General features: G+C 42.3%; 1 protein-coding gene across 1 annotated transcript in view; it reads right to left on the reverse strand.

The window, feature by feature from the left end:
* Positions 1–14,949, reverse strand: part of trappc9 (trafficking protein particle complex subunit 9) — a 233,026-nt gene that overhangs the window by 197,576 nt on the left and 20,501 nt on the right. Inside the window, exon 10 of the mRNA XM_076301892.1 lies at positions 1,742–1,868. Coding sequence (XP_076158007.1) covers positions 1,742–1,868 — 127 coding nt within the window. The remainder of the gene's footprint in view (positions 1–1,741; positions 1,869–14,949) is intronic.

The raw sequence follows: 14,949 nt of genomic DNA on the forward strand, positions 1-14,949 counted from the left end.
ATCATTATCACCTCCCTTCATCACACGAAGGGCTTAGCACACAGAATAGGGAAAAACATCATGAGTTTTGCTTTAAATGATAACACATAACGATACACAGAAATAGACACTTCAGTGAATAGTGTGATTACTGCTCAGAAACAAATTAGTCTCAAATGTGGGACCAGGATGCTAGTGTAAATCATTACAGTAGACTACTACTAAAAATGTAAAAAAATCTTTCCTGTTGTAATCTCAACAATAATTCAACTGAACTCAACTTCAGTTAAGCCTTGTAAGAGTATAGTTTTAAACATGAAACTTACCACTTTCTCTCTATACCCAGCTTCATTCCATCAGAGACTTACAGTATGTCTGTAGTCTATAAAACGCACTCAGCCAGCTTCCTATACGTGAATTAAGCCTAGGCCAGTGATTCTCAAACTTTTTTTCTGGGGACCCACTTTTTAAAAATGACAGACTATCGCGACCCAACTCGTGACTGTGGTAGTTAACAAACTAGATCAGTGGTTCTCAAACTTTTTCTTTCATTCCCCACTTTGAACAAAGGGGCATTCTCGAGCCCCACCTGTCCCTCATCGCTCTAAGAAAGTGGTAGGTCAAGTTTAAAATTGTAAAATGTATTGAAATAATGACAAGTTCTAAATATATCCTCTTCAACTAAAATCAGCTGGTGCTGCAGATATAATAATAAATAAATACATAACACACATATTTCTGTTTTCCAGCAACATATTAGGAAGCTTAGGCCATTTTACAGCATTGTACAATATATTCAATTAAATACCAACATGCTGCATTAAATGGATCCATAATCCAGTCATACTGAGCACTGCTGGTTGGGAAATATTTTTGAAATAAACTTTGCAGGGATGTGATGTAGGCCTACTGTTTAATACATGGGATCACAAGAGTGGCTCCCAATCAGACGTTTCAGCGATTTCGCTCAGAAATCTCAAAGGCATAATTCTGTCGCGATCGAGTTTTTTTGGTGAATGCAGTAATCTTATTTGCTAGGTGATGTAGGTGCTTGTCTTTGCCTTATAACTGGACATTTAACTCAAATGTATCGCTAAGATATATCAAATATATTGCTAAGATAGGCCAGCTTTGTCAAGAAATGTTCATCAGTGAACGTGCTTGCAGATTCAAACATGTGCTCTTCCTCCAAGAAGAGGCGACTCGGAGCTCAAACACGCGCGACAGCACTTTACCTCGGGAAAGCCACCTTGCCTCGCTGTGAAACAGTACAGCCTTTTGGTCAGCTACCATCTCTTCGCAAAGTGCGGAGAATAGACGCGCTTTTAAGGGCCGGGTTTTGATGAAATTCACCACTCTCACAACAACGTTCAAAATCTCATGTAGGTCGGGACTAACTAAGCTGCCTTGACACGAGCGCTTCCCTGTGAATAACACAGTGCGTCCATTGCGCATCGGGTGCTACCTGGGCCCAGGCTACAGATAAAAAAATAAATAAAAAAACTCCTGTTTTTCACGTCAGTTCGCGCCCCACCTGGCATGTCTCCGCGACCCACAGTTTGAGAAACACTGGCCTAGGCCTAGACTAAAAATGGAGATTTTCATTGAGGTTTTCAATTACCGTAATCTAGAACTTAATCCAGGGCTTAATCCATGTACATGAAACCAGCCCTATGTATATAAACAGCAAACATATTAATTCAAAAACAATGACCAAGTGGAAGCCAGGGCCTGGAGAGGCTAGCTCGTACTGCCAACAGACCTGACGATGGGCAGCTTGGTGAAGGGCACCGGGGGCAGCTTCATGCCATCAGGCAGAGTGATCACCTCCATCCCACCTGGGCACTTAGAGGTGTAGTTCTCCAGGCTCTGGGTCACTTCTTTCTTTTCTGTGAATGGACAAATGAGAAACAAAAGTTATTCTTTGATTGCAGACTACCTTTAGAACACATCCTGTGTGTTTAATGTCATTTCTGAAGTAAAATCAGAGGTGGGAATCCATTAGTAAACACCTTAGAACAAATGCCTTTTCTCAAGAGAAGCCTTTGCCTTTATATGCCAAAAAATGGCCTTAATGTCCGTAATGATATGAATACTGCAGACATTAAAACAAGACCTCCCAAGATTCGACAAACAAATAAATGTTGACTGACAGCACCAACCAGGAAGGTTAATAAGTTAGGGGGTGTGTGGTGTAAATTTAACGAGGCCCCGTGCTCGTAGATCAGCGTCTAGCATTTGGCCGGTGAGGGGAGCGGTTTCTGGGCCGGGCCTTCAGGTGAGGAACCTGCCCCTGTGCTTTACGGCCGAATCTATAAAAGAGTGTTTATGGCCTCAGCTGTGTCATCACTCATGGGCTCACACACACCCCCTCTTGCATAACAAACTTATCTTCCTGACTTATACCTTTTAGCTGCTGGGGGGAAAGACAGGAGAGAGAGAGAGAGAGAGAGAGAGAGAGAGAGAGAGAGAGAGAGAGAGAAAGTGGAAATAGAGAGAGAAACATACATAGGCAACCATCACCTGGGTTTGATTGGCTGATCTGATTTGATCACAGGAAAAAAAAACACATTAAAGACGCACCACATGAGGTGATTTAAGTCAAAAGAAACGCAACAAACTCAAAAGAAATGCTACAGCTAAGCTGTGTGATGAAAGGAAAAGTTTAAGCCGTCCAAATTCCTTCTGAATGTTTATGCACAGCTAAAACCTGTGGGCGAAGAGAAGAAAAGAGGAGAGACAGCAGAAGATGGAGAGAGACTTCAAGCTGCCACTCCTAATTTCAAATGATCCCCAAGAAAGTCGATGCATTCGATTGGGACGAGTCACTGCATGGCTAAAGAGAGTCCTTCAATGCCGAGCAGCTGAAGGACGACTATCAGATGCCACAGCGCAAATACAGAATCAATGCCCATCTCAGAGGAATATAAAAATAAAAACAAAACACAGGCAACAGATTTCACTAGACATGCTGTCAGAGAGGACATTTTGCCAAGCATCATGTCACGTGTCAAATTCCAGGACCTAATCATGATTAGTTAGCAGAAATGAATGATGATTATGTATGAATTAGCCTGTTATAACATAAATCAACTCCATACTAGTGCAGGATACAAGGTAAATACAAGCAGATGCCACCAGAGTAATGACAACAGGTCATCAATTCACTGAAACAATATTGGTACCAGTATCAAACGGTACTTTTCAGTACTTTAGTATGTCTGAACAGTTGCTGGTAGCTGGTGACTACAGAAATGGCTTCAGCTACCAAGTTTAGTCCAACAATTTGCAATAAGTCTACTTCCTGCACATATACAAAAAAAAAACCAACAGATTAGATTGAATAATATAATCATGACAAAACTGCTGATGAAATTGCTTAAGGAGATGTCTGGTAAGACAGGCTCCTAGCCGAAACAGGAATCATAAGCTTGGTGTAACAAAGTCCTACTCTCCGCAGACTTCCTCAGTTCTGAGGAACCTTGTCTAGGGGGCCCTTCAGGAAGACTAATTCAATGTATGAGTAGCCAGTATTCTATGCGTAGGCCCTAGCCTTGGGGCACTCTTCAGCAGCATATTGCCATAGAGACTAAATAACCTGTCAATCTTTTATTTTCATATCCCTGCCACACAACAGGGAACCCTACACCTGTGGCTAGATTATCTCTATTACTTACATGAAGAAAGAAAAATATATGGCCTATTTCTTCACAGAGATGGAATGGGAACAAAACGGCATATAAGGTCTCTTGGAAAAATGCCTTCAAAGGAGAAAAAAAACAAATAGCTGTACAAGTCTTAGGTGGCAGAACATGAAGATACTGTTGTTATGAACGCCAGCCAGTGGCAAAGGGTTATATAACAGGCCTTCCCCCCCTGGGGGGGCTTGGCTAATGGACTGGCTCCCCACTGGAGCCTTCAGCCCTGGATCCAAGAGAGAGGAGGCGACTGTGGGAGGTGAAGATGACGAGTAAGTGGAGTGGTGGTTGTTGAAGAGCTTTGGGGGGATGTGTGTGTGTGGGGGGGGAGCCGGAGCTCAATTACTACGTGGATGAAAAGGGTGTGATGGTGAAAAGAAAGGGGCACTCAGAGACATGGAGGGGTTCTTTCCAGGCCTCATAGGTTATGTGGTAGTGACAAATTCCTGTTTGTTTATTCAGTGTTTCTAAAACACAACCATTAGAGATATACAGTATGAATAACTTGAATAAATATTTTAGCAATTGCTTCTCATTTCAGTGCTACCCAAAAGTTATAGCCTAGCTGGTCCAAAATGAGAGCTCAACCTCAGAGCACAAGCAAGTATACTCTGCAAGATATGTATTAAAAGAGGCAGACACAGGTCAACATACAGGAAGAAGTTATGAAGAAACAAATATTTTATATAAAGCCTGAGTGTGGTGTACGTCAGGTAGTCAGGCTTATTTTCTTTTTTGAGTGTTTTGTTGTGGCTTAAATATGCTGCTCAGGGGAGCCTCTGGGTTTCCTTCTCCTTGATTATTGTTCAAATGAGATGCATATCAGGTTCTTCTTCTGACACCCAAGGCAACAGAGAAATCTCTAAACGAGCCAAGCTACAAGTAATGTGGGCAACGTAGAATTTGCAAATCCAAATAAAACAAAACAAAACAAAAACATCTGCATAGGGGTTGATCGATAACGAGAGACGCTCGCTCCACAGACACGTTCATTAAAACACTTTGTCTTTCTTCCCCATCTCTCTGTCTCTCTCTTTCCTCCTTCTCCATGTCATTCTATCATTTCTCTCACCTATCCCTGTTTTTTTTCTCCCTTTTTAAACCCAGTTGAAAAACCACAGCACGCACACCTGCCCAGAAAAAAAAATTTTCATGAAAAGGGTCATTTTCAGTGAAGCGAGGAGATAAGGCTAGGGACCATTAGATTAAAAACACCTCAATCAATTGAAAGCTCACGTCGCCTGTCCTCGGCGAAGCTTGGCAAGAGCGCGACCCCTTTTCACATTACTAATGGGAACCTGAGAGAGAACATGACACCGGCCTGCATGCGTCTGTGTTATGAAAATAAATGATGTCCACGGAAGTGCACCTTAAAAAAAAGGAAAGGGGAATGGATACATTTGACTAGAATTTTGATCTTACTGAAGTGTAAACAAAGAGCGATGGCTTTGGGGCTTTTGCAATTTGTCTGTTGCTTTGTTCATTTCTTCCCTAGATTGGTAGGATAAATTATTACCCACACACACACACACACACACACACACAACCTTGACTATCTAATAGTGGCCTCATATCCTTTGTGGACTCAAGTTCATTTTCTGCACAGGGAAAGCAACTCTGCAGTAGACAGCCTAGATGACTAAAGATGCAAGCTCATCTCACTTTAAATCAGAATCAGAATCAGGATCATTTTATTGCCATTTCTTTTTTCTTTTTCCACATGAAAAAGAAAGAACAAGGAATTTGACTTAGTGAAATGGTGCAAGACACACACCTGTGGTGTTCCCCAGGGGTTGATCCTGGGGCCACTATTATTCAACCTCTATATGGTCCCACTTCCAAAATAAATTGATTTCATATCATAGCTATGCAGATGACACACAAATTTACTTAGCTCTGTCGCCAAATCGCTCTGTACTCTTTGTCAGTGTATTGAACAAATCAACAACTGGATGTCTCAACATTTTCTTCAGCTGAACAAAGACAAAACTGAAATAATTATATTTGGTAATTATATGTGTGTGTCCTTGACACAAAAGGGTTGAAAGCAAATGATACTGTTAAAAACTTTGGTGTATTAATTGACAGTGATCTAAATTTCAACAGCCACATAAAAGCAATAATAAATCGGCTTTTAACTACCTCAGAAATATTTAAAACTTAGAGGGCTGATGTCAAAACATGATTTAGAAAAACTCATTCATGCATTTATCTCCAGCAGGGTTGATTACTGCAATGGGCTTTTCACAGGCCTTCCTAAAAAGACTAACAAACAGCTTCAGGTGATACAAAATGCAGCAGCTAGGGTTCTCTCAAAAACTAAAAGAACTGACCACATTAATCCAATTCTTAAGTCCCTACACTGGCTTCCAGTAAGTCACAGAATTGACTTTAAAGCACTACTGCTTGTTTATAAATCAGTAAATGGAGCAGGACCTAAATACCTATCAGACATGCTTCAGTACACACCTTCTCGACCTCTCAGGTCTCAGGAGAAAAATCTGTTAGTAAAACCTGCTGTTAAAAAAAATTATCATGATGAAGCATGTTTAGCTGCTTTAGCTGTTATACGGTTCAGCTCTGGAACCAACTTTCGGAAGACATCAAAAAGGCCCCAACTGTAGCCAGTTTTTAATCTAGACTTGAGACCAAACTGTTCTCAGATGCCTTCTGCTAACTGTACTGAGTTATGAATTCTGAATCTGCCTTTAAATTATTCTACCTTATGTCTTTTTAATTATTCTTTATTTTTAAATGATTTTACCCTGTGCGTTTTATGTTTTCTTTTTTATTATGAGCTTTACTTTTTAAACTAGTTTTTGACTATTGCCCTTCTATGCTTTTATTTGCTATTACTGTTTGCTTTTGTTTATGTAAAGCACATTGAATGACCTCTGTGTATGAAATGCGCTATATAAATAAAGTTGACTTGACTTGACATAAGTATTTAAATACAAATATAATATAATAATATAATATATATATATATATATATATATATATATATATATATATATATATATATATATATATCCAAATATGACAAAGTGCAGATGCAAGTACAAAAACACTATGCAGAAAGGGGGCTGTTTTGTTGAGGAGACCAATTGTGGAAATTGTTTTTGTGGCATGAGGACCTGGTCATGATGGACCGCAGCCTCCTGCCAGAGGGGAGTGTCTCAAAAAGACTGTGTCAAGGGTGGGAGGGGTCTGCAGCAATCTTTCCTGCACGCCTCAGAGTCCTGGAGGTTTACAGACTTTGGAGAGAAGGCAGGCTGCAGCCAATCACTCTTTCAGAAGAGCAAATGATGCGCTAGTCATCCCCCGTCCTTGGCAGTGGCAGCAGCATACTAGATGGAGATGGAGGAGGTGAGGATGGATTCTGTGATGGTGGAGTAGAAGTGCACCATCATCGACTTTGGCAGGTTGAATTTCCTCAACTGCCACAAGAAGTACATCCTCTGGTGTGCTTTTTCTGATGAGGGAGCTGGTGTTATGCTCCCACTTCAGATCATGCGAGATGACGGTTCCCAGGAAGCGGAAGAACTCCACATTGTTCACTGGGGAGTCATGGAGTATGATGGGGGCTAGTGAGGCTGGGTTCCTCCTGAAGTCCACAACTATCTCCAGAGTTTTGGCAGCATTCAGCTCTAGATTGTTGTCACTGCACCAGGTTAACAGACTGTCAATCTCTCTCCTGTAGGCAGACTCATCTCCTCCAGAGATGAGTCCAATGAGGGTTGTGTCATCCGCAAACTTTAGGAGCTTGACAGACTGGCTTTTAAGATCTCTATGTCTTAAAAATACCAACTTTTGCCGCTGTGCAATAGAGAGCATTGTGACTGGTGGCATAACAACATGGTATGGTAACAGCACTGCCCAGGATCAAACATCACTACAAAGAGTTGTCAGATCAGCACAGCGCATTACAAGGACTGAGTTACCATCCATCCAGGACCTCTACAGCCAGCACTGCAGAAGAAAGGCCAAGCGTATAGTTTCTGACCCCAGTCATCCCAGCCACTGTCTTTTCACCCTCCTGCCTTCAGACGATACAAGAGCATAAGGACCTGTAGCAGCAGATACAGGGATAGTTTCTACCCGCAAGTCACCAGGATGCTGAACCGTCCTTGAAAATCCCCACATAATGGCACTTAGTTTTTTTGGATTTTGTCTTACCCTCTTCCTCCTTCTCTCTCCATCATATTTTTTATAGTATTTTTTTTATTTATTCTTGAAGTTGAATGCACACTTGAGCACAAGGAATTTCAATGCTGATAAATGCATATTTGATTACATGATGATAAACCTGAACTTGAACTTGAAATCTCCCAGTCATAGCAGTCCAGACATGCCTGCAGAACCTGCACAGCCTCGTTTGTCCACTGCTTTCCTGTTCACAACAGGTTTAGACATTTTCAGGTTCTACCTGTATGCGGGGATCAAGAGAACCGTGACGTGATCTGAGAGTCCTAATGTTGCGCGAGGGATGCTGTGATAAGCACTACTTACTGTTAGTGTAACAGTGATCTAAAGTGTTGTCCTCTCTGCACTGCAAAAAATGATATCTTAACCAAGTGTTATAATCTGATATTAAGATATAAAAAAAAATCTAGTTAGCATTGTTTACTACATTGTTAAACTGCATTGTTTGTAGTTTGTTGTTTTAATTTATCTGCCAGTGGATTAAGTAAATGTATCTTAATTTAAGATAAGATTCTTAAATTACGATAAAATTACTTAATCCACTGGCAGATAAATGTACTTTTTTATGTCTTAATTTAAGAAGATTTTGACTTATTTTAAGTCAAATAATCTTACAAGAAAGCTTTATATCTAAATATTTATACTAAAAACAATGCTAACTAGATTTTTTATCTTAATATAAGATTATAACACTTGGTAAGATATCATTTTTTGCAGTTTGGTCAGACATTTAATGAACTGTTGGTATTTAGGAAGTTCATGGCTGAGGTTTGCCTAGTTGAAATCACCCAAGACAATGACTGGAGTCTGGGTTAGTACGTTCCACACACAGTATCTGATCTGCAAGTGTGCATTGTGCCTCCTATACTATAATACTGGGCTATGGGCAGAGTATCAAGTCTGTGCTGGATGGACAGTAAAACTTCAAATACCAAACATTGCATAATGGCTAAATTAAATGTAATGAAATATAGTGTTTGATCAGTGTGATACTGAGGCACACAACCTTCAAACATCTCCAAACGATCCCAATCATATCCCAAACATTGAGCTATTTGTTTGACGGAAAATATTTCTACAGTGCTTGCACTAGCTGCTAATTGGACATTCATACCACTAGCACACTCAAATCTGACGCTTTATGTTCCATGCGGTTTACTCTATTTGAGAACCCATAAATGCAGAGCCGACACAAATGCTTTGGTAGACCCACCCCTAGTGAAACTACAACCCCAAATATTATGCACCAAACAAACATCATCCCAGGCGTTCAAAATGTCAACCCTGGTATTTGATCTCTACGACATTAAAAAGGAAACTAGAAATTCACCACTGCTGCTAGCAGCATGTTTGAGTGTGTGTGTGAGACAGATATGCTTGTGGATCGTTTCTAAATGATTGAACAAGCTGTGTGTGACACCGTCTCTTTGCTTCAGCCTTCAGGGGGAAAACAGGGAGGTGGAGGGTGTGAAGTAGGAGGAGGATTTTTTTTCTCTTCCCCTCTGCCAGACTGGCTGGTTATAATGAGAGGAAAGAGAAGAATGCTGGCAACTGTCACTAAAGATGAACAGCCCGCCTCTGTTTGAAGCTAAAACTGCTGACGGAACATAAACAGAAATAAATGTCAAATGGATTATGAATAATTTATTATCAATGGAGGAGGCAAGGAAGTGAGCGGAGATACAGGGTAGAGAGAAAAGACAGAGAGAGCGAAAGAGAGAGAGAAAGAGAGAGGGGGAGTGAGTGAGAGAGAGAGAGCAAGAGAGAGAGAGAGAGAGAGAGAGAGAGAGAGAGACAGAGAGAGAGATTGAGGGAGAGAGGGGAGGAAGATGGCTTTGGCATTTTGGGAGGGCCAAAACATAAACAGTATGAAATTACGCAACGTTCACGTCCAAGTGGGCGAAGTTTAATCCTGCCCGACTATAAAATATGCCACGTTGTTGCAAAGAAGGGGAGGGAGTATAAAATTGAAACAAAAAAACACACATAAACAGGAGAGATGGAATGGAACGAGGGGGACAAACAGTGAACAACAGACTCAGAAAATAAATGATGTTTATTGTGGTGCAGTGAAGAAAAATGAGCACTGGTTTTTGACACTTATAGTGGGTGTTTAATCTCTATTCTCAGATAAGAGCACAACAAAATTGTGTGTGTGTGTGTGTGTGTGTGTGTGTGTGTGTGTGTGTGTGTGTGTGTGTGTGTGTGTGAAAATTACTCTTAAAATTAGTAAGGAATTTCACAGTTATTTTTTCTCATTAAACTCTAGATGAGCTATACCAGAAAACAAATGAATAACAGAAAAATAACTGGCAGACAAATTAGATGTCTGAGCATTTTTCTTACTCAGTTCTGGTCTAAAATTACAAAACCTTGCCAACACCACCCAGTTCCTTCTTAGCTGCTAAAAGCATACTAACAAGTATTTTTTGACCATATTAGGAGGCAGCCGTTAAAGGGAAACTTGGCAGGATTAGCTATATTTCCCCCTCTGCTTGAGAAATTGTGCATTATACTATTTCAAACTGTGGAAAAAGGTAACGATAAAGCACATGGATTTGTTTACAAGCTAGCGAAACGGTTAGCATAAGTTCAGAAGAACAATGTGGATGTTACAAGGTAAGAAACACAATTTAAAACGAGTTTCTTGTTTCTCACTTCTTTTTCCGGGACGGTAGTCTCAATGGTTGGTTTTCCACCTGGGGATGCTAGGGGCAGCGGGGAAAGTCACCATTTTCACCGGAACAGGTCATTTAACCATCCAAATGATTTCTAAATGGGTTTATTACGTTGAAATAGTTGCCAAGTTCCCCTTTAAGTTGCTAACAGGTTAGCAACAGGGTAGCAACTATGCTTTTTGGAAATGCACCCGTTTTGGCCATTTCTTCGCTGTTTTCTCACTTTTTGCTCGCAGGTTTCTCTGCAGAGCTCCCCCTACAGCTTCAGAGTATATATTTTACGACACTCCTCAACCGGTCAGTCTGCTGTTTCCTCTTTCCCTGTTCCTCCGAGAACTCGCTTTCTGCTTCTTTTCGCTGGCTCTGCCATGAAGAATGTCTGAGAAATTCCATTGCTACCTTGATCTGGCCGGTGCCTGGCGTGTATGTAGTGCAGTAAAGCAATTGGTTACATCGCGAGGCTGTGAGACTTTCTGCCTCCGAGTCTGGCGGCCCGCTGGCCCAAAGTTGCAAGGCTGGTTTTTCTGCTCACAGACGCTATGGGGAAGCGAGACGGCCACCATTCGCCCCAGAAAAACCATTCCAATGACTCTGAAACTGTGAAGTTCAGTTCCCCTTTAATTAACCCATTTACTCCTAAAATGGCTGCTAAAAACGCCTATAGAATCCTAAGGCATTCTAGATTAAATAACCTTATTTCCTGAGGGTTTTCTGAAAACATACTAAAAATTGTCAACGTCTACCAAAATGTAATATCTAAGCCTCTGTAGCACCTAGAAACATGAAATAAAAAGCATGCTGCGCTACGCAGCATCCAGCGGGAGGGTCAATGTTGCGCTACGCAGCATCCAGCGGGAGGGTCAATGTTGCGTCATGCAGCATCCAGCGCGAATGGGTTAAAACTACCCGGTGAAGAACAAGCAAAAACTGCAATGAGCAAAGAAATATGTCAAAGTTAATGGATGAGCTAAAACCAAGTATCAGTGCAAAAAGACTCTCTTCTGTAAATGTCTGTTTCAGTGTTGACTTGACTTGACTCGTCAACAGAAGACATTTCCTGAACTAGGGCCCGAGCCACAGAAGGCAGTATCTCTGGTACACCATGAGATTGTTCCACATGTATTAACTGCCATCGCTGTTCTCTGCTTCCTGCATTCTCAGAACTTAGGGTCATTTTAGGACCCCTGATGCTCAATTGCAGGAGACTGAGGAGAATGGCAGCTAGTGCGGTAGCCATCATCCAGAATCTTTCGATGAAGACAACACCTCGTTGCTTAAAAGACAAATGTGCTTTCAGCAAAGGACCTGGGGTGAGGGAGCCTTGTGAAAGCAGAGAAACAGAGGAAGGAAAAGGAAAGAGAAACAGAAAGAAAGAGATATGGAAAGACAGAGAGAGAGAGAAAGAAAGAGAAAAGGTAAAGTGAAGAGAGAGCTGGATGACTAGTACAGGAAGTACAGCTCCTGATTAGAGATGTACAGAAGGCCACTACAGGGGAGAGGGACAGGTTGAAAACAGAGAGAGACGGAAAAACAGACAGAAAGAGATCCATTACAAAGGAAGAGACAGGAGAGGGGTCAAAGTGGTGAGAGCCTGGAGTCTCTCTTTCACACACACACACACACACACACCCACCCTATGACTCAGCGGTGTAGGGCATCCATGCTGCTCACGTTCAGACCAGAGTGTGACTCACTCACACACACTGCGAGCCCACTCTCCCCCTGGGCCAGAGGCTGCTTGCTAACACTATACACCTCTGGCATACAAACACACGCTAAAGCCCCTTTGCCTTGGCCTCCCTTCATACAGACCACAGCAGCCACAGACACTCCAACTACCAATGGTCCTAATTAAGCGGAGGTCTGTCCGGGGCCGACGGCCGAGAGGCGGAGGTGGACGAGGATGCACGCGACAAACATCAAAAGTTATGACTTTTAGGTTCCACTGGCCAGCTGTTTTGAAATACTGTATAATTTCCCTTAGCAGGGTACATATTTGCTTTCATCCAGTTTGGGACTTTGCCAAATTTGGCAGCAAAGGCGTCCGGTCTTTCATACAACTGCTTTCACACTACACTTTTTTTACTATTTCAGAGTGTCTAACAAAAATACACACCGCTTACACATACACACACACACATGCACACACTCCCTTGACGTCTTGCTATTCAGGTCTGCACAACACAAGCCAAACCACAAACTTTTTGATTCTGCACTGCATAATGACGAGTGGGAAACAGATCTCAATTTTCACAGATGTCTGCAGGTTATTTTTAAACACAGAGCAGAACAGCAACTCCCTCTCTCCATCTTTCTCTCTCCGTCTTTCTCTCTCCTTCTCACCCTAACCTCACCTTCTCCCCACTGCTTCACGTACTAGCCCTGAGGAACAGTAACCACATGATCAGGGAGTCCAAGGCGGCTAGAGGCCAATAATTAGCTTGTACTGGATCACACCACAGTCTCGGACTACAGGCAGGTTCATGAAAGCATCTTCTCCCACCGGAGGCCAGAGTGACCCCAAAGGCAGTGAATAACACACCCCAGCGTGAGTCCCTTTCACGGGTCCTGAGGGGGGGTTGGACAGAGGTCCCAGAGGGGTTCTGCCTCAGACAGGCTTTGAAAGGAACCTGTCCCTAAACCCAGAGAGAGCTTCTGGCTGCGGCCTGATGACATTAAACAGAGACTAATGACAGTCAGGCTCCTCTACCTACTCTCTCTCTCTGTCCACTGCCATCTTCTTTATCTCTCAGTCTTTTTTTCTGAGGGGGCCTTATTATTTTTCTCCACCTCATTGATTCTATCTTTATTCTTTCTCTTCCTCTCTCATTATACTTCCCAAATGTATTTCTCTCTCTCTCTCTTGCTCTAAAATGTGATGTTTTTTTTTTTTGTCTTAGTATTTGAACAAGGCCTGCAGCGGCTAGCGTTGCTATTGTCGTTGCTTTCTTCCTGGCAAACCTCAAGAAAATGCCAATGTTTTCACTTCTCCAAACAAAAGAAACTTGCACAAGAAGCACAACTTTCTGCCCTGAAATACAACGCTATTGCATGTGACATTTACTGCACCCATATAGTAAGCTTTAGAAAACATGTGCATGTAAAGTTACAGCATGTGTGACAGTCAATTAATATTACATAGTAACTGTCAACGCTTATTACGTCGTCTCTATCCACAGTGAACCTGAGGCGCTAGTTTACAGCATAAATGTCACAAGGAAGCTGCATTAGGTCTCAGAGGACTTCAATGTGTATACATGAGGAACACTGGCACATGTCTAGACAAGCGAGGTATTTGACGTTAATCACCATGTGCGGAGATGATGCCTTGTAAAAAAAAGCTGTGACTCTCTGATCTAGGAACAGCTCTGCAGGTGTCAAGAGAGCGAATATCTGGTGAGGGGAATTACATCCACTTCCCACTGCAGGGGTTATATACTGTATGTACTCAGATCAGTGCTCATTGGAAGCCATGAAAAGGATTTCAGCTGAACGGTGTTGGTGGCATCACAGGGGAGTGATGAGCCATGCGGAAGCACCCTGGACAACCTTCCTTGCACATGTCTACACGGGCAGCTGTCCAGGACTATGGGCAGTCAGTGGGCATGAAGAGAGAAATGCCCCCTGCTGAGTAGGGGGTGAAAGAAAGTGCAGATTTGTATCCATGTGGATAGCAGCCTTACGCAAGAACAAAAAATAGAAGGGTACTGGTCCCAACAGTCTTTTTGGTAAGCACTGGAATGGGCAAAAAGAAAACGCCACTTACAGGTAGGAGGTGGACATTCGCTGCAAGAGAAAGGAAAGAACCTTACTGCACGCAGAGTGAAAATTGGTGAAAACATGAGTGCCAGTGTGTCTGTGTGTGCGTGCATGTGTTCATGTGAGTCCACAAAATTGCCTGACAGCACATTGAGGATGAGAGCATATCAATGAGCACAGCAGGCGGGGAAGGACAGACCTGGAACATGATCATCTATAAAATATAAAACCCATCCTCTCCACATGACAGAAAGAGAGAGAGAGAGAGAGAGAGAGAGAAAGAGAAAGAGAAAGAGAGAGAAAGAGAAAGAGAAAGAGAAAGAGAGAGAGAGAGAGAGAAAGTGCCTGTTCGTGCATGTGAGGGAGAGAGAGAACACCTGTGAAGCACGTGCAGGTGAAAGTGCATGTGTACATTTGCGTGCATGTCAGTCACAAAAGGGAAAGTATCGGGGCGTGTGTGTGTGTCAGATTCTTGGTGTGCGTGTCTATCTCTGTGTGTGTATACTCACACACAGAGATAGAGACACGCACACCAAAAATCTGACACACACACACACACACACACACACACACACACACACACACACACACACACACACACACACACACACACACACACACACACACAC

The sequence above is a fragment of the Alosa pseudoharengus genome, unplaced genomic scaffold, assembly GCF_046254945.1.
Source record: "Alosa pseudoharengus isolate Yale_2024_CS ecotype anadromous, Long Island Sound unplaced genomic scaffold, YU_APseudo_1.1 YU_APseudo_1.1_scf_23, whole genome shotgun sequence".
Lineage (NCBI taxonomy): Eukaryota > Metazoa > Chordata > Actinopteri > Clupeiformes > Clupeidae > Alosa > Alosa pseudoharengus.